At 48.6% G+C, this 23,339-nt stretch overlaps 1 protein-coding gene across 1 annotated transcript in view; it reads right to left on the bottom strand.

The window, feature by feature from the left end:
- IPO5 (importin 5) overlaps positions 1 to 23,339 on the bottom strand; it is a 446,703-nt gene that overhangs the window by 104,246 nt on the left and 319,118 nt on the right. Inside the window, exon 22 of the mRNA XM_078657510.1 lies at positions 19,577 to 19,699. Coding sequence (XP_078513636.1) covers positions 19,577 to 19,699 — 123 coding nt within the window. The remainder of the gene's footprint in view (positions 1 to 19,576; positions 19,700 to 23,339) is intronic.

Here is a 23,339-nt window from a genome sequence, read left to right as displayed (position 1 = left end):
AACTGAACCTCACACGAATGTAGAGGCTCAAAAGGCGGGCCCATCAACCTAGTGAGGACCACGTTGAGATTCCATACTGGAGCGGGTGGGGTCCTGGGAGGAATGACCCGCTTCAGCCCTTCTAGGAAAGCTTTAATGGCAGGCACTCTGAAAACAGAGAGATGCTGCCTGTTTTGAAGATAAGCCGCCATGGCGGATAAGTGTATCCTAATGGAAGCGTACGCTAGATTGCATTTGTAAAGATGTAACAAATAGCAGATGATGTTCGGAATGGATGCATCTAGCGGGTTTATATTGTGTTCTGTACAGTAAATGACAAACTGCTTCCATTTTGCTGCATAGCAAGCTCTGGTAGTGGGCCTCCCCGCCTCCCGGATGATGTCCATGCATTCAGGAGGCAAGTCAAGGTAGCCAAATTCTAAAACCTCAGGAGCCAGATCGCCAGATTGAGCTGGTGCGGATCTGGATGCTGAATGTCGCCATGGTTCTGCGTCAAAAGTCTGGGTGTGAGGTGCAGCCTTTGATGCGGTACCACGGAGAGTTCTAGAAACGTGGTGTACCATGGTTGGCGTGCCCACGTTGGAGCAACCAGGATGAGTGTCATCGAGTGTTGCTTTAGCTTTCTTGCCACCAGCGGTATTAGAGGTGCTGGGGGAAAAGCGTACGCAAATCTGCCTGACCAGTTCATCCATATCGCATTGCCCTGCGATTGTGGGTGAGGGAACCTGGCGGCAAAGCTTTGGCATTTTGCGTTTTCCCTTGTGGCAAACAGGTCTATCTCTGGATGACCCCACTGCTGGAAGTACGGGCGGAGTACTGATGGATGTATCTCCCACTCGTGCATTTGATGGCTGTACCTGCTGAGCAGATCCGCCATCTGATTGTCCTTGCCCGGGAGGTGTTCCGCCATGAGGAAAATGTTCCTCTGAATGGCCCACTTCCACATGCTCTGAGCCAGATGAGACAGCTGTGGAGAGTGCGTACCCCCCTGCTTCTGGATATAGTACATGGCAGTCATGTTGTCCGTCCGGATCAACACGACTTTGTTGCACAGATGTACCTTGAAGGACTTGAGTGCCATGAAGATTGCCATCGACTCCAGATAGTTGATGTGCATCTTCTTTTGCTGTGTCGTCCATAGTCCCTGCACCGTGTAGTGGAGCACATGAGCTCCCCATCCCTGGAGAGAAGCGTCCGTTGTCATGATGATCTGCGGCACAGGCTCTTGGAACGGTCGGCCCTTGCAAAGGTTGTGTGGATTCCACCAATGCAGAGAGCTGTATGCCCGACCGGTCACCAACACTAGGTCTTTCAATTGTCCTTGAGCCTGTGTCCACTGATGGGCCAAGCATTCTTGGAGCGGACGCATATGCAACCTTGCGTGCGGGGCTATGAAGATGCAGGAGGCCATCATGCCTATCAACTGCATAAACACTCGTGCTGGAAGCGAGTGTTGCGGTCTGAACCTTTGGATGAGCGACTGGATGTTGTCGATCCTCACCTGGTTCGGCTGAGCTGTAGCAGTCAAAGTATTTATTGTCGCGCCTAGATACTGCCGCACATGGGCTGGCTGAAGGTGCGACTTTGGATAGTTCAGTGAGAACCCCAGACTGTGAAGGAGGTGAATTGTGTGGGACATGTCTGCAGCGCACTGCTGTTCCGACTTTGCTTGAACGAGCCAGTCGTCTAGGTAAGGGTAGACATGTATGTTTTGTCTCCTGAGGTGCGCCGCCACAGTCGCCAGACACTTTGTGAACACCCTGGGGGCAGTGGTCACTCCGAAGGGTAGGACCTTGAACTGGTAATGCCTGTTTTGTATGGTGAACCTGAGGTATTTTCTGTGGGATGGGTGAAGTGGTATGTGAAAGTAAGCATCCTTGAGGTCCAAGGTTGCGAGGAAGTCTCCCTGGTTTAACAATGGAAGAACCTGCTGCAGTGTTAACATGTGGAAATGTTCTGAGAGTATGTACAGGTTGAGGGGGCGTAGGTCCAGAATGGGTCTGAGCGAGCCGTCCTTCTTTGGGATTAAGAAGTACAGGGAATAAACCCCTGTGCCTTCTTCCTCCACCGGCACGAGCTCTATTGCGCCTTTTTGCAGCATTACAAGAACCTCGTGCTGCAATAAGTGCAAGTGCTCTGCTGACATAGGTCGTTGTCTTGGGGGTATGTTGGGTGGAGTGGACGTTAACTCCAAACAATAACCGAACTGGATAAGTTTCCTCACCCACCTGTCTGTGGTGATGGACGTCCAGACTGGCAGGAACTGCTGGAGTCTCCCCCCCGACAGGTGTTGGATGGTCGGGGGGTAGGGACAGAGAGTCACTGTTTGTTGGCAGCAGAGGAACGGGAACTATTGTTGCCTCTGCCTCTGCCTTTGGCGCTGTTGCCTCTGTAACCACCTCTATTCTGTTTCGGGTACGAGGCTTGGGTGCCTCCTCTGCCGAAATGTGACTGCTGTGCCAAGTGTCCTCTGGTAGTACCCCGCGCACTTGAGCGACGAAAAGTGTTTCCTCTGAATTGCTGAGACTGAAGCGCCCCCATGGACTTAGCCGTCTCAGTATCTTTTTTGATCCTCGAGGGTGGTGTCAACCTCCGGCCCAAACAGTCTGTCCGGATTGACGGGCTGGTTGAGGATAGTTGTCTGTATTTCTGGCTTGAACCCTGAGATGCGGAGCCATGCCTGACGCCTTAACATAACACTTGTGTTGACTGCTCTCGCTGCTGTATCTGCCACGTCTAGCGCACATTTAATTGCAGCGTTAGAAATGAGCTTGCCCTCTTGTATCAGCAACTCCGCTCCTTCTTTAAACTGGTCTGGAAGGTGTTGTAAGAGCCGCTCTAAGGTGTCATAGTGCGCCCTATCATACCTGGCTAATAGGGCTTGTGTGTTAGATATGCGCCATATGTTGGCTGCCTGCGCAGACACCCTTTTGCCCCCTGCCTCCAGCACTTTTGACTCTTTGTCCGGGGGAGGAGCTTCACCCGTCGTCTGCGAATTGGCCCTTTTGCAGGCATTTGAGACCACCAAAGAGTCTAGAGGCAACTGGCCACGTATATAAGTAGGGTCCCCAGGTGCCGGCCTGTACTTTTTTTCAATGCGTGGGTTCACAACCCTCGCTCTGGTGGGTTCCTTAAAAATGTCCGTGGCATGCTTGAGAACCCCCTTAAGCATTGGAAGTGTTTTCACAGTCTTTTCTGATGCTGAGAAAGTATCAAACAAAAAGTCAACTTCCACAGGGTCGGCATGCATCTCCACCTTATGGTTTGCAGCCGCCCTTTCAATTAAAGCATTAAACGCCGCAGAGTCTTCAGTTGGAGAAGTTTTCACCCCATACATCTGTGGGTCACCGACCCCCTGCTGGTCCCCCTGATCACCAGAGTTTCCCCATGAGTCCTGCTGCGCATCAGGGTCAGTATTGTCTGGGAAGTTATACCCCTGATCTTGTTCATCCTCATCTCCATGTGAGCAAGTGGGTGAAGGGGTAGGACTCCGCCTAGGCCGTTGTGGAATGTGTTCAACAAGTTCTGGCGTGTCTGGTGCAGGCTGTTTCTTCTTTAGAGGTATTACATATGATTCCACAGGCTGGACGTAATTTTCCTTTTGTAGAGCGTTAATCTACCCGTGTCGGCGTCGATAAAATGCTCCCCTTGTTCGTCAGACAAAGGTGGTCGACCAAAGCCTCCGCTAAGCTGAGTCTGCCTCAGTGGCGTACGAGGTGCAAAAGCCTTCGGCGCCACCTTTGGTGGTAGCGTATAGAGGATCGGCATGGAAGGCTTCTTCAGTGGAACACTGGTCCTCGGTACCGAAGGTGTGGTCGGCTCCGACGCCTTGTCTCTCAACCGTTTCAGGGAGTCCGAGACTTGCTTGGTAAAAGAAGCGGACGGCTTCGTCGATCCGACCGACGACCTCTGTCCACCCGCAGGGGAAGAGCCGAGCGTCGATGATTTTTCCTTGGGTGGCGGAGGCGCGGACGCACCTTCGACAGCTGCGCTCTGCTTGACCGTCCCGGCCTTAGTCGTCGACGTCGCAGACTTTGGAGCATCAGATTTATCCGACTGCGTCGAGGCTCCAGACTTTGGCTCGGTGCCCCTCGATGACTTTGCTTCGACTGTACGTTTGCCTGTCGGTGCGGCAGTCTTGGCTGAAGGTGTGTCGACCGTCTTCTTCGACTTAGACTCGACCACCGTAGTCGACACTGGCTCGACGACCTTCTTCGAGCCGGCCTCCTTGGTCCCTTTCTGTGCCTTAGCCTGTTCGACAGCCTTCTTCGGCTTCGAGGGCTCTGAAGACGATGGTTTCGATGTAGACCCCGACGTCTTCGATGTCGATGGTTTGTCGGCCATCTTTGTTGTTTTCGATTCCGATGGTTTCGGTTTCGATTTGTATAGTGGAGGCTCCGCTGGTATGTCTGTAGCCGGGCCAGGAGGCGGGGCCGAGGACTGAGGAGTAGGGTCGTGGGTAAGGCCGTGTGGCGATCCCGTGACCTGAGCCTTAGTAATTGTACGTACGGGGCATAGCTCTTCCTCCGAGCTATCTTCCACGGCCCCATAAACCTCTTCGTCGTCCCCTACCTCCTCGACGTATCCGTCTAGGTCCAGGTCCTCAACGGGTACTCCGTAGTCGGCCTCGACCTCCGCCGATGTAGGTGAGATCTGCAGTTGAAGCTCTTGCTCGTCTGCTTCGGGGTCGCCAAAGATGTCTGCCGGCGCCGATCGCTGGGCCTCGAGGCGCGCCACGCGCCTAATCTTGAGCGTCTTCGACCTGAATCTTGAGCAGGCCATACAGTTGGCCTCGTTGTGGTCCGGCGACAGGCACTTGTTGCATACCGGATGCACGTCGATGTGTGGGTACTTCGAGCCACACACGGGGCAGTACTTGAACGGGCTCCGTTCCATCGTAGCGTCGTCGGGGTCTTGCTGCGTCGACAGGGCCTCGATGACCGAAGAGTCACCCGACTCCTCAGATATCCGACTCGAAGAGTTGGAGTACACACGAGACCGTACGCGAACAATACCGACGAAGTAAAGAAGGCCTTTTGGCCTTAAAGAAATTGTTTTATCGATTCCGAACAGGAGACGTCGAAATCACATCCGAACCCAATGGCGGAAAAAAACAATCTGGGGATGGAGTCGATGCCCATGCGCACTGTAGTCCAGGGGAGGAGCCACCTTTCTCGTGATACTTCGAAGACTCTTCCAGGACAACAATGTGCAATCATCCGGACCCAACACTAGGCGGCGATCTATGCAATAGATATGAATTTAGCAGCCCACATTGTCAGGTCGTAGGACTGCCCGCGCCTGCCAGACTACAATTCCCAGCATCCTAGGGTAAAAAACTACATTTCCCATGATCCCCGACGGGAAGCAGAATATCTCTGGGCGGAGCCGGGCGATCCTTGCTCGAGATTCTGTTTGGCGGCGGGAGCGGCTGCTCCTCTGTGACCCGTGTTTACCGACAGTGACTTTGGCGTTTCCATGCGTTCGGAGAAGTCTGAGATCGGTATTTGGTAACGCGCTGGCTAGCGCGTTTGTTTTCATTTTCCCTCAACTCGGATTGAAGCAAGTTTTGGGAGCCTTTGTTTTGCCTCGCGGCTGCGAGGATTAGTTTTCCTATATTTGGGTTTGGCATTTCCTGTACACACGCATTGTGACAAGTGACTCAGCGCTGTGGGGAGAAAGGATTTACATTTTGTGACATGGCATGTGGCGGAGTGCAGGGGGGGATGAGGACCTCTGACTACCGTCATGAATCTGTGACGGAGCTCGTTACAGCTCGGAGTGGAATATAAATACCAAAGCGGATGGCTGTAGTGAGGGAACTACGCCATGCCGTGTTTGGTTTCTCTTAAGGTGTTTTCTTGGTAAAGAAATCAGTTACTATATCCTAACGAAGGAGGAGTGTGGTTACAACTACAGCTGGAATACCTTTATATTGGTTTGGGCACAAAACATATACTGTGCAGCACTTTCCGTTGTGCTTCTTTGAATCAGATGGAACCCATTCATCAGAGCTTTCATTCTAATCACTATGGGGTATGTTATTAGTGAGAACTGAGGATTCAGGCAGATGGTGTCTATTGCAACAATCTTATACGTTTGCTTGTATTGTGCAGGATAGAAGGAAGTGTGAAGATACAGCAGCATGGAGTAGGCACACGTTTATCTACAGGTGAATCTAATGGTTGTTGTTTAGTAAGAATGTAATGAGCGTAGGGTTAACGAATGTATTAACCTTTGTATATTTGTCTTCCAGTTTCTTTTTCCCTGCTGCCCCCTTCCTTCTCCCCTTTATTCTTTTGGGTTTTTTCCCCTTTTGGGGTTTTTCCCTCACCGTATCGTCTGAACACCCTGTGTCTATACTTCAGGGTGTTCGGAAGGTCCGGAGGTGGAGCATTGTTACTACATACGGATCCTGCGGAGTGCCAATCTGACACACATGCCTCGAACTGTGTGTTCTCCGTGAGAAAAACATTTGTATTATTCTATCCCTCTGATTGCTGTGTTGGAACCTTTAGAGATTGAGCCCTGAAAAAATTCCGAAAGGAACTAAACACATTGGCTGAGGCTTTTTATAAATTGAAAAATAAAGGACTTAAGTTTGACCAAATTGGAAGTATTCTGGACTTATCTTTGGTGCACCATCCTTGTTACTAAAACTTTTTTTCCCCTTCAGTCGATAGCTTTCCTTAACCTACACATGAGGCTCCATGCATTTCGGCTGTTTGACAAGAGGAGATGGTGGGGGTGTAGGTATATCCCCCACCCTCTCCTGTCAAACAGCCGAAATGACTGGGGGCTCTGGGGAAGGTTATGGAAAGCTATCAGCTGAAGGGGAAAACAGGTTGTTCAAGGGGCCTGAAAAGACATCCAAATGACAAATTAAGCATAAAAAATGGAAAATGCTACTTACTAGAATGCATCTGTTCCTTGCATGTAGAGGTGTAGATTCATATACTTGTGCCTAGATCGCCATCTGGTGGGGCTCAGTGTTTGCACTTTGTTTTTGTCTTGGAGAAGTCTTTGAAGTAACAAAATAGGTGACTCCTCCCGAGGGTAATAGTGTGCATGGGCATCGACTCCATCACCAGATTGTTTTTGCTATGAAGGGTAATGATGGAGTAAGTAAGAAATAGAAGTTGTCCATGTGTGATGTATCTAAGTAAGATAGTACTGGAACAGATAGAGGAATGCAGGGAGGCAGGTGGGCGTATATCGCTTGATGTCAAACTACTGATACTCCCAAGAGGGTTGTGAACCATGGTTGCCAGGCCCATGTTGGAGCTACCAGGATCATTGTGAGGGAAAGCTGTTCGAGTTTCCGAACCACTAACGGAATGAGTGGGAGAGGCGGAAAAGTGTAAACAAATTTGCCTGACCAGTTCATCCATAGCGCATTGCCTTTGTGGTGCCTGGACACAAAGTGTGGGCATTTTGCGTTTTGGTGTGTGGCAAACAGACCTATTCCGGGTGGCCCCACATGCGAAAGAATGGAAGAAGATTGAGGATGGAATTCCCATTCGTGGATCTGCTGTCTTTGACGACTGAGCAGACCTGCAATTTGATTGTGTACTCCTGGGAGGTGTTTAGCAAGGAGATATAACTTTTGTGGAATGGCCCATCTCCATATGCTTTGAGCTAGGTGTGAAAGCTGCAGAGTGGTCCCCCACCCCCCCTGTTTTTGTATGTAGTACATTGCGGTCATGTTATTTGTACGGACCAGGACAGCTTTGCCTACCAGATGGAGTTGAAAGGATTTTAACACTAGAAAAATTGCCAACAATTCCAGGTAATTTATGTGGAGTTGTTTTTGCAGAGGAGTCCAGATACCCTCAATGGTATGATTTTGAAGATGAGCTCCCCAGCCGGTGAGCAATGCGTCTGTTAGCACCATCTGTGGAACCGGGTCGAGGAACAGCCACTCTTTGGAAAGGTTGTGTGTGTTCCACCACTGCAAAGCGATGTGTGCCCCCGTCCACCAACACCAGATCTGTTAGCTGACCTTGAGCCTGGTTCCACTGATGTGCTAAACACTCCTGTAAGGGACGCATTTGGAGTCTTGTATAAGGGACATGAGAATGCAAGAGGCTATCATTCCGAACAACAGCATGAACACTTGAGCTTGTAATAAGTGTTGAGGCTGAAATTTTGATATTAAAGCTTGCATGTTGCTTTTCCTGACTGGTTTGGGGTATGCTAGAGCTTTTGAAGTGTCTATTTTAGCACCTAGATATTGTTGTGGGCTGGATGGTTAGAGGTGGGATTCACCATGACGCCGAAGTTATGAAGCATAGTTAAACAGTTGGCTACACAAGCAAACAGCATATAAATTAAAGCAACAAAATAAAGTCCAAATTTCAATCCTGGATATATTCTTCTTGCTTTTATTCAGAGTTTGCAAGGAATCTTTCCATGATATCCATCTTCTTAACAGAGTAAGTTCAAGCCACAGACCTTGCCAGCACGTGTTTCGTCCATCTGGCTATAAGCCATGGACTTCATCAGGACAAATTAACAGAATTAAAGAACATCTTGTGTATCCTGGTAGCATCAACACTGTAGCTTCTTAAGTTCCTAAAATCCTAAGCTTCTCCACTCATCTGTGAGATGTGCATATTTCAAAGGTCATTATTAAAGTTTTTAAAAGTGGTCAAAATCAGCCACAAAATCAGCCAGCATCTTCTGGTATACTGTTACACAACCGATACGAAAATCTGAGGCTCTCAGGAAAGTTCTATTGGGTGAGGCTGTTCTGATTGGTTGTTCATTTGGTCTCTTACAAAAAGGTGGATATGCTACAATATGAGATGATGCTTAGGTCTTTTTTTCTTTTTTTGTACCTATTTTTATGGTATTTTTTATTTACAGGGAACTCTCATCCCGACGATGGGGAATGATACAAGCAATGGGAATCTATGAAAGTTCCAATACTGGAGTAAAGACTGTATTTAGGGGGCGTTTTAGGGGTCCTGAGTCAGTAGTCAATGGGCTACTGACCTTAGGGGGAATACACCCTTTGTGTGCTGACCCCACATGGGGGAGTGAGCACAAACCCTAGTCCTGATTGGGGAGTGCCTGCAAAATGGCGAGCACTGGAGTGGGCTTTACCTCTTCTTTCCCACCTGAGGGGTGGAGTTGGCAGAGGTGGGGACACCTCCTGGGCTGGCTAGATTTTCCCACCTGTCTTCCCGCCGAAAGGGAGGGGAGATAGGAAGGGGGCCTGCTCCGGATAGCAGGAGAGGCTGGGGGCCGCATTACAAAGGCTGCCAGGCCTTTGAAGTTCCCCAGCCACAGATGGCTCTTCCTGGCCTGGGGGGAGGTGTGAACACCTCCGCCCAGGAAAGGCTTTGTTTCTGGGCTCAGGGAGCGCAGGCACACACCCCAGGGGTCCAGAAACATGTCTCGTGGTGGCAGGCTGGTGCGCATCAGTCTGGGAACCCACCAGAAGCTGGTCATTTTTCAGGGGGCATCTCTGAGATGCCCTCTGTGAGCAATTATTTTAAATTAAATCCCACACTGGCATCAGTGTGGGTTTAATGGGCTGAGAAGTTTGATAGCAAACTTCTCAGATTTCAGTGTAGCCATGATGGTGTTGGTGAGTTCGTAATGACAAGCTCCCAGCACCATATACTCTTAATGGCAGCACTGCACTTACAATGCTTAAGAATGGACAGACACTGTTGGGGGTACAGGGCTCATGCACCTGTACCCTCACCACTGGCATAGCGCACCCAGCTAGAGGGGTGACTGATTATGCCAGGGCAGTGGGTTGTAGGCATGGCACACAGGAATGTGTGCTATGTCGACTACTTTGTTCTCCACCAAAACACGTTGCCGCAAAAGGAGGTGTGGTTGTAAAGTCACAGGGCCTCTAAGGGTGGCACAATAAGTGCTGCAGCCCTTAGAGGTCTTCCATGGTCACAATGCCCTGGGTACCTGTGATACCATTCACCAGGGGCTGACCTGTGGCCAGAGACTCAATTGGGTTATGTAAGGAAGTGGGTTTCTGTTGCAGTAACCCCCCCACTTTTTGCCCGATACCTGATGCACTTTTCCTTGGTGTGCCCTGGGTCCCTGCCAATCAGGTACCCAGGGCTTGTGTTCCTTCCCTAAAAACTGTACTAAAGCCGAAACCCAACTGGCATCCCTGGCCACATATCAGCCCCTGGCAAATGGTACCCAGGGCATTCGGACCAGAGAAGACCTAAGGGCTGCAGCACTTATTGTGCCACCGTTAGGGGCCCTGTACCCTGACACACACACACACACACACACACACCCTTTGTTCTGCAGGCTGAGTGTCCTGGTGCAGAACTAAAAAGTGTCGACATGGCACACATCCCTGTGTACCATGCCCACAAACCCACTGCCCTGGCATACATCAGCCACCCCTCTAGCTAGGTGCCCTATGCCAGTGATGTGGGCACATGTGAATGAGCCCTGTGCCCCTACAGTACCCAGGGCCATTCCTGGGCACTAAGTGCAGTGATGCCATTAAGAGTATATGGTGCTGGGACGTTGTCATTACGAACTCCACGGCACCATAATGGCTACACTGAAGACTGACAAGTTTGATATCAAACTCCTCAGCACATTAAACCCACATTGATGCCAGTGTGGGATTTAATGTAAAATGGACTACAGAGGGCATCTTAGAGATGCCCCCTGAAACCTAACCTACAATCCATGTCTTGTCTGAGAGGCAGCCTAGGCTGCCACACAGCAGACATGTTGCTGGACCCCTGGGTGGAGAGCCCCCGCTCTCCTGGGCCTGCAACAATGCACATCATGGGCGAGGTGCTAGGTCTCCTCCCCCAGGATGGGCAGGGGGAAGCTTCAAAAGCATGCCGCCTTTGTGAGCTTCTCAGTACGAGATGTTGCAATTGAATACTTCCAATGAGCAATAGACTTTTAAATGCAATAGATAAAGTTGTTGCAATATGCAACATAAACTTAACACAATAATAACATTGAGCTCAATGGGAATTTTAAGTAAAATGCAATATCAATTACTTTGCGTATGTTTTTCTTACTGCGGGCTGGATCCTGGATTCAGCCCCGGTGCATCTCCAGTTGAAAGAAATCGTTTTTGTTACACAGGTGATTTTTAAGGAATATTTGTATGTTTCAAAAATCGACACTTAGGATAACATTGTCTGATTCGTGCCAGAAATTCTTCTATGGGAGAAAATCAGGTTATTGGAAAATCACGGTTTCAATTACTTTTTAGGGTCAGTGCTGGGCACAAATATCCAGCATTGGGATCTCTCCTGGTATCAGGTGAGTAATTTCGTTTTCGTTGGTCGGGTGATTTTTTTAGTGAATATAGTTTCAAAACTCGACACTTCGAAGAATTTCCAAGTGAAAACAAGTCAATGTTACCCTATGGAGAAAATTTAAGTTATCGGTTTTCAGGTAAATAGTCGACTGGCAGAGTTAAGGTTCTGGGGTTAGACTCAGGGGTCTCCTAGGTTCAGGTAGGTACAGTTGTTACACCCTCAGCGGCACAGGGGCATCCGGGTGCAGAGAGAGTAGGCCCAATGTTAGCCTATGTTGGGTAGGGGGGGCCTTTGGTTGGTGGCTGCTAGTAGGCAGGCCCCCGGCTGTAGAAGCAGGGCTGCTGGTCACTTGCTCAGGGCAATTGGGGAAGTAGACTAGGTCAGTTGCTGCACTTCCAGTGGCACTCGGGCAGCTGGGTGCAGGGTGCAGGGTGCTTTGGAGCCGTCGGGCACCCAATGGATTTCAATGAGAAAGCTTCAAGATGAACAAAGGCTGCAAGCTCGGGGATGGAGATTCTTCGGGTACGACCACCACTTCGAGAGGTAAGTTGTGAAGCCGTGGGTTAGGCAGACACCCAAGAGTTGGGCACAGGGTGACGTGGGGTGCAGGGGTGTCTTTTGGCATCAGGAAATCTTACCCTCTGCTGATCGCGGTTGGAGTGGTCCCTGGTTGTGAGGCTGCCGGCGTCATAGGAGCATCAAGGAGGGTCCTTGGGTGCTGGATTCTTGGTCACAGTGGGCCGGGGGGAATGGGGGGACGGGGACGGGACGTCCTCATTGTCAGTCCACTCAGGCACGGGCCGGGCGGGTGCAGAGTGTGCTGGATTCGTGGTTCCTGGCTGGCACCAGGGGTTGTAGATCTTTGAGCATAACTACTGCTCGTGGGAGTCCCAGTCTTTGGATGAGCAAAGCAGTCCGGTCCTCTGGGGTTTGAGGTTGCTGACCACAGGAGACGCCGGGGTTTAGCAGGCTTGAGGGTCAACAGGCCGGTAGGGCTGGGGCCTAGTCAGTTGGTGTTGTCCTCTTGTGAGCAGCTGAACAGCAGGTCTTCTTTCTTCTTGTTCTTTGTAGTTTCAGAATCTGGATCTGAGGAAGGAAGGTTCAGGGTGCCCTTAAATAGCAAATTTAGGGGCCTTAGAGGCAGGGGAAGGTCAGGAACCAATGGGTCCCTTCACTGGGGTGAGTACACCTCCTATCCTGCCACTCTCCAGTGGGAGAGAGGGGGGCAGGAGCCTGTCTCCGATTGGGTAGGGCTCCCCATCCTCCAGATGACGAGAGCCAAGAGTTGTGCTTCACCTCGCCTCCCCCACCTGAGGGGTTGGGTTGGCAGAGGCTGGCATACCCGCTTCCCTCACTTTGGTTTTCCCACCAGAGTGGGGGTCAGAACCGGTGGGGGCCAGTTGCTGAGTACAGCAAGTGGCCTGGAGAAGCTCACAAAGGCTGCCTTTGAAGCTTCCCCTGCCCATCCTGGGGGGGAGGCCTAGCACCTCGCCCCAGGATGTGCAATGTTGCAGGCCCACGAGAGCAGATGGTCTCTACCCAGGGGTCCAGCAACATGTCTGCTGGGTGGCAGCCTAAGCAGCCTCTCAGTCAGGACGCAGTTTGTGGGTTAGTTTCAGGGGGCAACCCTAAGTTGCCCTCTGTCGTGCATTTTATATTAAATCCCACACTGGCATCAGTGTGGGTTTAATGTGCTGAGAAGTTTGATACCAAACTACTCAGTCTTGTGTAGCCATCATGGTGCTGTGGAGTTCGTGATGACGACCTCCCAGCACCATACACTCTTAATGGCAGCACTGCACTTCCAGTGCCCAGTAATGGGCATGGGTACTGTAGGGGTACAGGGCTCATGCACCTGTACCCACACCACTGGCATAGGCACCCAGCTAGAGGGGCGACTGAGGTATGCCAGGGCAGTGGGTTGTGGGCATGGCACACAGGGATGTGTGCTATGTCGACTCTGTTTTCTCCTGCACCAAGACACTCAGCCTGCAAAGGCAGTGTGGGTGTCAGGGTACAGGGCCTCTAAGGGTGGCACAATATGTGCTACAGCCCTTAGGGGCCTTTGGTCACAGTGCCCTGGGTACCCAGGGTACCATTTACCAGGGGTTGACATGTGGCCAGAGATGCCAATTGGGTTAAGTTTCAATACAGTTTTAGGGAAGGAACACAGACCCTGGGCACCTGATTGGCCGGAGACCAGGGCACACTCAGTCAAAGTACACCAGCAATTCAGCAAAAAGTGGGGGCATACCATGCAAGAAAGATGGCACACAATGCCCTCGCAGAAATATCTGCTTTGGATTGGCAGACGGTCCCAGAAAATACAGTAGTGCTGGAATAAGTTGTGGTACAGTTTCAGAAGTATAATGACATTGAGATGTATGGTGCTGCTCCAGTCTTCTGGGGAGTGTGACAGGAAGGGGGCAAGGTTCAGCTTAGATTTATTGCGCTTTTTCGTTGACTTACTCAAAGATTTTGTTTGAGATGAAAACCGACCACTGGAACTACTCCGGCGATTTCTAGATCTGGAACAGGACTGAACTTTCAACCGGTCTCATAACGAAGTCTTCCAGTGCTTGGTGATGTGGAGTTTTGCCTCACGGTATTGTATGGCCTTCAGGTTATTTGATGCACAGTCTCAGTAGGCCAAAAGAGTTGTGGCTTGACTCCAGACCTCACAGGCACATCTGGGGAGGATCTGTGAGGTATTTTTTTTTTTTTTTTTTCCAAGACCTTTATTGTGTCAATAGGAGTGGTACACAGCTTGTGTGCCTACAACCTGTAGCGTACAGGCCGGCAGCATTTTCAAAGAGTATCACATTCGAGCAAAAGATTTTTATCAAAGGAGAGTGTAGGTAACACAGCATGTCGCCTACAACCCAGCAGGGCCGGCCGCGTGTACACGTATCACAAGCAGGTAGGACTGACGGTCATTGCTATTGCAATAGCGTAGATAGAGTAAACAGGAGGCCTATGAGGTCACAATTTAAAAATAACTCACAAAACTGAACAATAACTCGGGGATCAGTGAAGCCCTCCCATCCATCAGCAGTCCCACCATACGCAGTGTAAGGCGAAGAGTATCAATCAGCCCTTAGAGTATCTGCGTAGCATGTCTAGCATATGTTCAAACTAACGCAGGTGAGTGCCTGCTGTTGTTGGGTGAGGAATCGAGATTAATGGAGGCGGGAGGTTCTAACTTGGTTTGTGTCATGGTTTGTGAAGATGTCCAACATGAAGTGTCACTTATCAGTTAGATGGCGACTGGGAAGTGGTTAATGAGTGGGGGGGTGATAAGCGAAAAGCGGAGGAACGTGTCGAATAGGGTCTGTGTTTATTAGCGGAGTGCGGCTATCCTACATTGTGGCTGGTAGTCATGTAAGGGTACAGCAACGGTTAGAGGGTGCAGCTAGTGTGTTGGCTTACGAATAGAGACGCGCCTTGTTTATGAACTTGTATCAGGCCGTTCTTGTTGTGTTGCGTTGTTGGTCGTGTGTACGGGCATCATGCGTGGGTCCGATTCTGGATCTGCTCCGGTCTGGTGTCTGAGTAGGTACGCTGTGAACGGGCCCCAGAGGTCCTTAGGACGTGATGTGTGTGGTAACAGTTCTGCATAATTATGTAAGTGATCCTGCCAGGAGGACATAGAGGTTAGCCATGTTTTAAACTTGGGGGCGCGGCCGCGACCCCATCTGCAGGCGAGCTGACGTTTCGCTAAGAGAAGCCCCAGTGCAAACAACTTCCGATTGTTCTTCAGCTCGGGGGGAGTGAGCCCCAGCAGGGCTATTCGCGGACACGGTGGGATTGCAGTATCCACAATGTCCGACATAGCTTCAAACACCTCCTCCCAGTAGGAAGCGACTGATGAACAAGTCCACGCTAGGTGCATGAAGTGGGCACCCGGGCGGTTGCAGCGGAGGCATCTGTCATCCTCGCGTAAGCCAAAGCGGTGTAGTTTAGCGGGAGTGTGATAGAGGCGGTGTAGGAATTTAAAATGCAGTATCCTGAGGCGGGCATTGCCTGTCACTGAGTTGGTATGGGAGCAGCTCGATTCCCACTGATCATCCGTTAGTGGTACATCCAGGTCCCCATCCCATTCTGCGCGCGCTCGGAGGGTAGGGGGTGGTGCGGCTGAGTACGCATACTTATATAACATAGAGACAACATGTGTCGGGGCTGCAGTTTGGAACAGTGCATGCAACGGCTGTATAATTTCGGGTTCGTTCGGGAAGTCGGGAGTGACTGCTTTGACGCTGTGTCGCAGTCGCGCGCAAAGGAACGTGTCCATGATAGAGGGGGTCTGATCTCCGAATAGGTGGGCAGGGGAGCGGAATTTCCCTTCCATATACAGATCACCCCACTTATGAAGTGCCAGCTTGATAAGCATTTTGCGACCTAGTTCCTCGCAAGCGATACTCAATCTGGGGTCGTGTGCGATTGGCATAAGCGGGGAGTAGAGAAAGGCAATGTTCGCCCGGGTCGCAATCCTACGCCAGGCCAAAACCGTACAATCCACGGTGGTGGGATCGCGCTCGGTTACTCGGGGTTCCGTGTAAAGATATCCCGATGGCCTAGCAGGCCTCATATACCCATCTTCCACAGCTAGGTGTGCCATGAAGGGCGGAGGTCGGAGCCAGTAGGCTGCGAAGTGAGCCTGCGCACAATCGAAGTAGAGGCTGAAGTTAGGGACTTCGAATCCGCCGTGATGATAGGGCAGTTTCAGCGTCGAAAGAGCTATCCTGGCCTGTTTACCGCCCCAGATCAATCTGGATAGTTGGGAATCTAGGGAGCGGAAAAAATGCGACCCAGGGCTGTAGGGGATGTTAGTGAATAGGTATAGTAGTTTGGGGAGTATGACCATTTTGATCAGGGAGATACGCCCCGCCATGGAGAGTGGGAGATGAATCCACTTTGTGATGGTGTCCGTTAATTTGTCCAGGACGGTGCCATAATTCGCCCTAATGAGGGTCTCACGGTTCCTGGTGATTGTAATGCCCAGGTACTTAATCTCGTCACCCTCCCACACAAGGGGGTAATCGAGAGGGAACTGCGTGGTTCTATCCGTAAGGGGGAATAAGGCTGATTTTGACCAGTTGATTTGGACCCCGGCAATAGCTCCGTACTTAGTGATCTCCCGTAGGAGAGGGTTCAGATTGTCTCTCGGCATATGTATATACAGGGTCATGTCGTCAGCGTATAGCGAGACGAGTATCTGCCTTTCGGGGTAAATCAAAGAGCGTTGGTTGTGGTGTTGTCGGAGTATGGCGACTAGGGGTTCGATAGCAATCGCAAAGAGGACCGGGGATAATGGGCATCCTTGCCGGGTGCCTCTTTGTATTTCGAAGTTGTCGGATCTAGAACCGTTCAGCAGGACCGCCGCGTGGGGTTTATTATAGAGAAGTTTAATCCAGGCTATAAAGCTGTAAGGAGTACCCATACGTTCTAGCAATGCAAACAGGTAATCCCATTCCAGGGAGTCAAAAGCTTTGGTAGCATCTAAGAAAACTACCGCGGCTTCACATTTGGGAGTGATGTCCTGTAAGATTGTCTGTAGCGTGCGTAAGTTATGAGATGTAGCACGGTTCGGGACAAAGCCTGCCTGGTCCGGGAGGACTAGTCGCTCCATAAGGAGGTTGAGGCGGGTAGCCAACACTTTAGCCAATATCTTAACGTCTGTATTTAGTAGGGAGAGGGGTCTATACGAATCACAGCGTTCGGGGGGTTTGCCTGGCTTCAAGAGGGAGGTGATGAGGGCCTCTCGCATGCTAAATGGTAACGTACCTTCCTCAAAGGCGGTAAAGTACACTTGTTGCAGAATAGGAGCTAAAATATGGATGTAAGCCTTGTAAAAATCTACAGGTAGGCCGTCCGAGCCGGGGGCCTTGCCCGATTTCATACTCATTATGGATCTGTGAGGTATTTGCTAGTGACAGTTCTTACAGGGCCTAAAACAGGTTTTGGGAAGAGACACTTCCCTGGCACACTGTGAATAATATCTTAAATCTAGGCAAGTGTCAGAGGCAGCTCTGTATCTGCGTCTGATGGTGTGGAAAGAAAGCAACATCTGTGTGAGCAGCGATTCATATATATATATATATATATACACATACACATATACATATATATATATATATACATACATACATATATATATACACATATACATATATATATATATATATACATACATACATATATATACACACACACACACAAATATACATACACATAAATATACATCCATACACACAGACACACATATACATACACATACACATATACATACACATACACACCCTGCACATAATTTGCAGAGCGGAATAGTCAGTGGCGAGCCGCATAGCCTGCCAGAACACAGGGGTACTGCTGAGACGTTTCCAGATCCAGTCTGATGCCTGGCAAATATTCAAAAAGTGAGGAATCTGCATGTAGAAGTCTCCAGACAATCTATCTAGAGACGGTACTCTTCTGCACAGAGAACCTCACTGACTGCATCGTCCACCTGATCCACGGAATGATTAATGAAAAAGCTCAGAGCCCTCTTTGGGTCTAGGCAATGTAGTTTCTTCTCCTTTTGGATGGACGAGGCGGGGAGAAGAAAACTTGCAGAGTAGTGGACTGTCCTTTGTGGAAAGGCAGATCACCTTTCCACAAAGGAACTTTTTGGGAGAAATGTCGCTTTATACTGGAGCACTAGCTTGTCCAGGAAAGTGGTGATTTATGGTTGCTGGATAGACAGTGCTTATAGTAGACGAGCTGAAGTTATTGTTGAGGAAGCCTGTCTTTAAGATGAGCATTGACTCAAATGAAGTGCACATTAGAAGAGTGAGCACCAGATTGAAATCCCTCTAAGGCATCACAAAAGTGGAAAGTAACTTAAGGGTGAGCCCTTTCAAAAAATGCATCACAACAACTGAGTTGAATAAAGGCAGCTGATTGGGTAAACGTAAAAAGGCTGAAAGAGCGGAGATGGAGAACCTTTAACTGCTGCCACAGCAAGGCAATGTTTGGTTAAGGATTAACAAAAAAAGTAATAGGTCAGACAACTGTGCCTGCAAAGAATGGAAAATTTGGGAAAAACACCAAACTACTCCAAGCATTTCGCATATTGTTTTACGCGAGGGCTGCCTGGCCGCCAAGATAATACTACTTCAGACTGGAGATCAAAAGCAATTCACTATCGCCACTCAACCTCAAAGCATGTTAGCAGAGGTTGTGCAGGCTCGGGTGCAGAACCCAGCCTTGCTGCTGCAACAGGAGGCCGTCCCAAAGAGGCAGCTGGTTTGGAGGACAGGTGCTCATGCCCAGGAGGTCTGAGTGGCACACTTTGTTCGTCCAGTCTGGGGCCACTAGGATGACTTGGGCCTGGTTGTTTATGACATTTTGGAGGGGCAGGAAGGCCTTCAGGAGTCCAGAGCTCCAATACGAGCAAAATCAGTCTCCCAGGAAGAACAGCTTTGGAAACGACAACTCAGAAAAGCTAAGACATCACCACGTCCTCGGTGGTGGCGAAAACCAAATAAACCCACGGTTCTTCCAAATGTTGCCCGCCAATTGTGATATGCTGGGCAAAGTATACAGAATTTGTCCATCTAGTTTAAAGATCTTGTCACATGTTATATGACCAGGGAAATGCTCTGATGACTAACAATTTTTGGAGAAGAATAGCCTCCTGGCAGAGAACCCACAACTGCCCCATCCTGCCTAGTTTGCTGAAAAATCACATGGTAATGATGCTGAACAGTAGAACCTGCACCGACTCCCCCTTGATGGAGGGGAGTAACGCTTTCAATTACAAATGATTTGCCTGCAACTCCAACAAGTTTATGTGGAGGCAGGTTTCTGCTGGAGACTAGAAGTCACCTATCTTAACTACTGCCAGTGGCACCTACCAAAATATAAGGGAATTGCTGAAGAAAATACTCCTGATCTAGTCTGACACTCAGGGGTACAGGTTGCCAGACTAGAGATAGACCACAGGGTTTCTGGGACCACAATGATTTTTCAGTCAGTATACTAATTGTAAAGTACTCCCTATGTGTCCTATAGGGATCTGCCTTCTGAGAACTAGTTCTTAAACAGCGATAAAGTTCCTGCATGTGCTTGGGGCGATGTCCTCCAACATTAGGGAGCTTGCACTGGAGATCACAAAGGTGCAAATGGAGTGTAAAAACAGATGCGAACACCCACTGTGACCCTGTGTCATTTAATTAATATGGCCACAAATCTTTGAGTGAGAAGAACAAAACTGAGGTTACTGAATGAATAGACAATCAAAATGTTTTCATACTTACAATTAAATTTACTATCAAAGGAAGCAGCTGTTCAAACCACGGGAGAACTTTTTCTTTGTAGCTGCTGAACAAGGAGTGTAAAACATCAGAGACCTTGGTGAGGACATACACATCACTATCATCCTGTTAAAAGAAGTATTGAAAAATCAGATCACTGCAAGCATATTAGATATTCTGTGGTAATAAGGCAGAAAAAGAACACCATTCAATTCAGTCCACCAACTGTTATACCTATGCTACCTTCAATCAGACGTGAAACCTTAATGTTGCGAGGAAATGGGAGTTAATTATATGGTGTGGTTGTGCAACTTCACTGTGTAATACACTTACCAACCCCTTAAAGACTAGTATGTTTTTTTTTTGCCAAACCTTTAGTTCAGCCCCGGGTAGCTGTCGCTCTAAGTAGCAAGTATACACACAGGAGCAAGTGTAAAGCATTTAAATAGCCCCAAAACAACTGAAGAAGAAAACAAGACGCTCAAGAAATCGGACATCAAATTATAAAAATAGACTATTTTTAGACACCACAACGACAAAGATCCAGAGGGTTTCGGATATATAAAATACAGTATAGGTATAATAAAACAAAACATCTCTCTTAACTGCGACCAAGCATAGGCAAATTAAACAAATTTGACACTTAGAAACTTAAAAAGTTTGGAATAATTGTAATACGGTCACTTGGAGTCACTTGTTTTTAAACATTTTATTTATGATTTTGCAGAAAGTAGAGTGACATACAGCCCATAACATGGGCACAACTGAACAATGATGAATAGTCAATTAACAGGAGGAAACATACATCAGTAGAGGCACAATTATATAAACACGAAAGCAAGGCACTGGGTACAGGAAGTATGGAGAAAAAAAATAAGAGACATCAAGTGGCATCTACACGAGGACCTGGAAGCAAACATTTGTAGAAAGCTGGCTCTGTAAATCCTATACCAAAGTAAGGAATAGGTGCACATAGTCCAGTGGATCCCCAAAGGAAGGCAGAGGTTAATGTAGAGGAACAAGGTACTTACCTTCGGTAACTATATATCTGTAAGAGACATACTAGTTATAGATTCCTTACCTTAGAATTAATCCCAAGCGTCAGACTGGATCCAGAGAATTTGGTCTCAGCAGTAACCCTGCGAGTCTGTCGACTGTTAGTCATTGGTTTGTTGTTGCAGAGTTTTATATAGCGCGAACTAGACCCGAACCGAATCAGGTATCAGAGCACTTTACATAGCACCAGTTACGTTACATGAGGACACACTTTCATTTTAGGCATGGGGAGATTAAGTGATTTGCCCAGAATCACAGGAGGTGTTGGCGTCGTTACCGAGACTCTAACCCAGATCCCCAGGTCCGAGGTCGAGCGCCCTAGCCGTTAGCATTCCTGGGGGAGAGGAGTTGGCCTAACAGCACATTATTGCACATTGTCTGTGGACAAGCAAACTAGAATTGGGCTGATGTTGGGCACTGTAGTTGCTAGAGCACTAGGCTAGTACCATTCAAATACTGCTTAATGTATTTTAAAATGTTACATGACACTCTGACAACAGTTATAATAATGAACAAATAGCATAGACCTTTTAAATAGCCTTACTTCTCAAATCTTGAATACATTTGGCTTTGATGTTTATCACATTTGTGATTAACACCTGTCAAAACAGTACAGTTTAAGCAGACTAATCAAGACAGAATGATTGGTATCGCCGGGATGAGGTCACAGTATCTTCTTAAGACACTGCCCCTGTGCGCTGACGTCAGTTCTTTTACACAACATTTCACGCCAGAAACGCAGAATCATGCAAGGCACAGACCACTGGTGCACAAAACTAGGGCCCTGAAAGGGAGTCCCTTACTCTAGAGGTCAGTTAGCAGAACAGGGAGGATGGGTGGGGCGGTAAGGAATCAATAACTTGTGTGTCTCTTACAGATATATAGTTACCGAAGGTTAGTAACTTGTTCATCTGAAAGAGACTATTAGTTATAGATTTCCTAACCTTAGAATATATAACCCAGCAATACCGACCCCAGAGGTGGGTCTGTGAACTAAGTTCACACCAGAAAGTCCTGGAGAACTGAACAGATAAAGAAGCAGTCTCTCTGGACTGAACTATCCAGGCAGTAATGTTTAGTGAACATGTGCAGTGATGCCCAAGTGGCTGCCTGGCAGTTGTCACTGAAGGGGGACTCCACGTCCCAAAGTAGTAGTGGCTGCAGTCACCCTAGTGTAAATGGTGCAGAATCCTCCAGGAGGCTCCTTTTTCGCCAAGGAATAACAAATCTTAATGCAAAGGATGACCCATCGAGAGATGGTCTGTTTTTGCACTGCCTGACCTTTCTTGGCGCCCTTGGAGTTTGTAAGAAACAGAAAAGATGTCCATGTGAATGTATCTAATTAAGATATCATTGGAACAGGTACAGGTTTCGGGGAAGTGGGTGGGCGTATGATATTCTGCAGCTCTACATGCCAAGAACAGATGCATACTGGTAAGTAGCATTTTCCTTTCGAGGCATATGAGCTGCAGAATTCATAATTTTGCACAGACTGTACTGAAGTGGCTCCCTTAGCGGTGGACATCTGCATTTGTTGCAGTGGTTTGGAAAAGTGTCTGAACAGCCTGGCCTACGGAAGACTGTTGCTTCGCCTACACGTCTACACAACAGTGTTTGGTGAAGGTAGGTGTAGTAGACCATGTCGCTGCTTTACAAATGTCTTCTAGGGAAATGTTCCCTAAGAATGCCATGGAAGCCCCTAGTTTGCATGTTGAGTGCGCTCTAGGGGGAATTGTTAATGTGCATTTTGCCTTCTGGTAGCATATTTGAATGCATTTGACTATTCACCTGGCAATGCCAGCTTTGGAGATGCGGTTTCCTTTATGAGGTGATGAGAAAGCTACATACAGTTGGTTTGTCTTTCTAAAAGGTTTAGTCCTGTCATTGTAATAAAGTAAAGCTATTTTGACGTCAAGCATGTGAAGAGCTCTCTGCTACGGAATGTGGGTTTTGGAAAAACACTGGTAACTCTACAGATTGATTAAGATGGAAAGCAGAGATTACTTTGGGAAGGAATTCAGGATTTGTTCCAAGAACCACCTTGAACCTTGAACAGTCCAGCCCGAACTGCCAAGCCATGTCTCCACACCACTGGAGTCAAGATATCCTGTCTGAAGACGGCGGATAGCTAGAAACCGGTCCTAGGATGCTTGATTCCGGTCCAGGAAAGACATGGCTTGGCAGTTCGGGCTGGACTGTTCCCATGAGGCACAGGGTCAAGGCTGATTTGCCTATGGCCATGTCTGAACTGGGGTGGTGTGGAGTGCAAAAAAACAATGGATTTAGGCCCAGATCTCTGTACTGGGGTGAATGTATGACATTGTTCTGCATTCTGTCCATCAACTGTTGTTTTGCATATTGTCAGTGCGGACCCGGACCATCTTGTTGAGATGTGCATGGAAGGACTTTAACGCTAGAAATATTGCTGGTGATTGATGTGAAGCAGTTTTTGTTGAGTGGCCCACATGCCCTGAATTGTGTGGTTTAGGAGATGGGCTCCCTAGCCGGTGAGTGATTTGTCTGCTGTTAAGACTATCTGTGAAACTGGCTCTAGGAATTGCTGCCCTCTGGAATGGTTTTGTATGTTCCACCACTAAAGAGCGATATGTGCGGCTGTCCACCAATACCAGATCAGTAAGTTGACCTTGAGCTGATTCCACGGATGTGCTAAGCATTCTTGTAAGGGGCACATATAAAGTCTTACGTGAGG

Source organism: Lissotriton helveticus, chromosome 8 (assembly GCF_964261635.1).
Source record: "Lissotriton helveticus chromosome 8, aLisHel1.1, whole genome shotgun sequence".
Classification (NCBI taxonomy): Eukaryota; Metazoa; Chordata; class Amphibia; order Caudata; family Salamandridae; genus Lissotriton; species Lissotriton helveticus.
The sequence above is the reverse complement of the archived record's forward strand: the minus strand, read 5'-3'. Positions and strand labels throughout refer to the sequence as shown.